Source organism: Triticum urartu, chromosome 5 (genome assembly GCF_003073215.2).
Source record: "Triticum urartu cultivar G1812 chromosome 5, Tu2.1, whole genome shotgun sequence".
In the NCBI taxonomy this organism is placed as follows: Eukaryota; Viridiplantae; Streptophyta; class Magnoliopsida; order Poales; family Poaceae; genus Triticum; species Triticum urartu.
Genome location: NC_053026.1, coordinates 450,095,903 through 450,098,408, shown reverse-complemented (window position 1 = coordinate 450,098,408; position 2,506 = coordinate 450,095,903). Strand labels below are relative to the sequence as shown.

At 52.2% G+C, this 2,506-nt stretch overlaps 1 protein-coding gene across 1 annotated transcript; it reads left to right on the top strand.

The window, feature by feature from the left end:
• The first annotated feature begins 234 nt into the window (after positions 1-234).
• On the top strand, positions 235-2,174 carry LOC125509704 (fasciclin-like arabinogalactan protein 7). Its single transcript, XM_048674728.1, has 2 exons — positions 235-404; positions 1,117-2,174. Exon 2 carries the CDS (start codon positions 1,164-1,166, stop codon positions 1,956-1,958), a length of 795 nt encoding a protein of 264 aa, XP_048530685.1. The 5' UTR covers positions 235-404; positions 1,117-1,163; the 3' UTR covers positions 1,959-2,174.
• The last annotated feature ends 332 nt before the right edge of the window (positions 2,175-2,506 follow it).

Genomic DNA, 2,506 nt, shown 5'->3' with positions numbered 1-2,506 from the left:
TGCATCGATGCTCGGTTATGTACACATACTAAAGAATACTACACAATTGTACCAGAGAAAGTACATACAGGAATTAAACCGAACACAAGGACACCGATTGTACCACCGCCACCGAGAAGCAGTGCGATTTACTCAAGAAGAGACCAGAGAACAGACACAGAAAGGAAGGGCCTGGCCAGCAGCAGCTCCCCCGTTCGGCACCAACTGACCCGCAACACCAGCTGCTACCCATCACCATATCAACCTAATGAATTATTATTATTTAGCCACCACCTCCTCCTCTTCCTCCTCCTCCTCCCTGCACGAGCACGAACACCAGCCTTTTATATAGCGTCGCCTCCTCTCGGCAGCACCCTTGCCAGCCTCTCTTCTTCTCCCGTCCTCGCCTTCCCTGCCCTGCTCAGGTTTGCTCCCCGCCTTCAATTCTCCTCTGCGTTCGCAATGCGATGTCGTTAACTCGTTATGTACTTTCAAAGTTCTGTCATGATTTCATCTTCTGCAAGTCCATGCCGTTTCGTTAGTAGTAGGATGCCTGTGTAGTTTCTTCAGAGTTCATCCCTGGGGAATGAGATTTCTGCGTTTGTGTCGAACATGGCGACATTGCTTTCCCTTCAAGTCGAAGCAGAGATTGTGTGATTGCTTGGTGAAGGCAGAAAAGTGTTTCAGCATATGGTAGTTGGTTCGGGCCTTTTTGTCCTTGTGCTGAGATCTACACGGCTTCCTTTTTATTCAAGCAACTACTTTATATGGCATCGTGATTTGGTAGGTGTACAATTAAGTTACTATAATGCGGTGCAATAGCATAGTAGGTCCTACCCTGGATCTAGTGATCCTGATGCCTGAAATGGTTCTTTTGCGTGTAGTTTCCGTGTCGGCGATAGTGAGTAGTGAGTGGATCGATCACCAAATGTTGAAATTATTGATCAGAATGCTGAAACATTCTACCTCTACGCGAAAATATAAGACGTTCAAACGGATGGTAGATCTTGCCGTTTTTCTTCTTCTTGGTAGTATCGAGTAGCAACATGTTGATCATTCAGATCGAACCACCACAAAGCATTCAGGTTCTGAGTTGAAAGTTGTAACGCTCTCTGAAAACTTCCTGCGTGATCTCAGGGGAACTGGATCAGGGGAGAAGAGAAGGCAAGCAAGTGGTGGTGACCATGGAGTTCAAAGCGGCCGTTTTCACCGCCGCCGTGCTGGCCGTGCTCCTCTGCTCCCCGGCATCGGCCCAGAAGAGTCCGCCCGCGCCGGCGCCGGTGTCCGTGTCAATCCCGCCGTCCCTCGCGCCGGCGCCGGCGCCGGCCCCGCGCTACGTGGACCTGGCGGCGCTCCTCGACGTGGCCGGCCCGTTCCACACCTTCCTCGGCTACCTGCAGAAGACGAAGGTGATCGAGACCTTCCAGGCCCAGGCCAACAAGACCGACGAGGGCATCACCATCTTCGTCCCCAAGGACTCGGCCTTCGCGGCGCTCAAGAAGTCCACCTTCTCCAACCTCACCAGCGACCAGCTCAAGACGCTGCTCCTCTACCACGCCTTCCCCAAGTACTACCCGCTGGCGCAGTTCAGGAACCTCAGCTCGCTCAACCCGGTGAACACCTTCGCCGGCTCGCCCTACACGCTCAACCTCACCGACGACATGGGCAGCATCAGCGTCGAGTCCATGTGGTCCAAGCCCAAGATCTCCAGCAGCGTCTACGCCACCAAGCCCATCGCCGTCTACTCCATCAACAAGGTGCTCCTGCCCATGCAGCTCTTCAGCAAGGACCCGCCGCTGGCGCCGGCGCCCGCGCCCGCGCCGGAGTCAGGGGCGTCGGACATCGCCCCCAGCCCGGGCGGCGCCAAAGCGGGCGCCGGGAACGGCAAGGCGGACTCGACGAGCGCCGGGCATGTCGGTGCCGCGAATTGCTTGGGGCTGCTGGCTGCCGCGGCAGGTGGCCTGATGCTCCTGTGGTGAGAGAGGACACATGGATGGATGGTTCCTGTCATTTGTAAGCACTTGAATTTGATTTTGAGCTGATTGATGGAGGCATTCTTTTGGACATAGTAGGCATGATGTTAGGATTGAGTCGGGGTATTTTACATCGTATTGCTCTCATGCATAATCATGATCATTACTCATAAGTTGACGGACGGATGAATATCGAAAGAGGTTTCGTCACCTTTATTATGATGACCACTGCTTCGCTTGCTTGTGTTACTCTGTTTTCTATGCAGATTGCCAAGTGATATATAAAGCGCCATCCTAAAGCTGTCGGACGCTGCTGCCCGTAATGGTAGTATCATACCTTAGTATCATGCACATGATACTAAGCTTTAATACTATCTCCATAATGTATAGTATCACATACTAGTATTTTAGGTGATCTTATTTATTGCCATGCATGACACATAGTAACATATCATTTATTATGAGACGGTATCATGATATGATACTCAACTCTCTCTTTGGCGGTATGAAACATCGCTACCGCCAACCGGGCTGGCGGTAGCCTGCACAACCCT

Excerpts from the sequence above, each read along its gene's own strand:
- LOC125509704 (XM_048674728.1), top strand. The coding sequence starts at position 1,164 with ATGGAGTTCAAAGCGGCCGTTTTCACCGCCGCCGTGCTGGCCGTGCTC.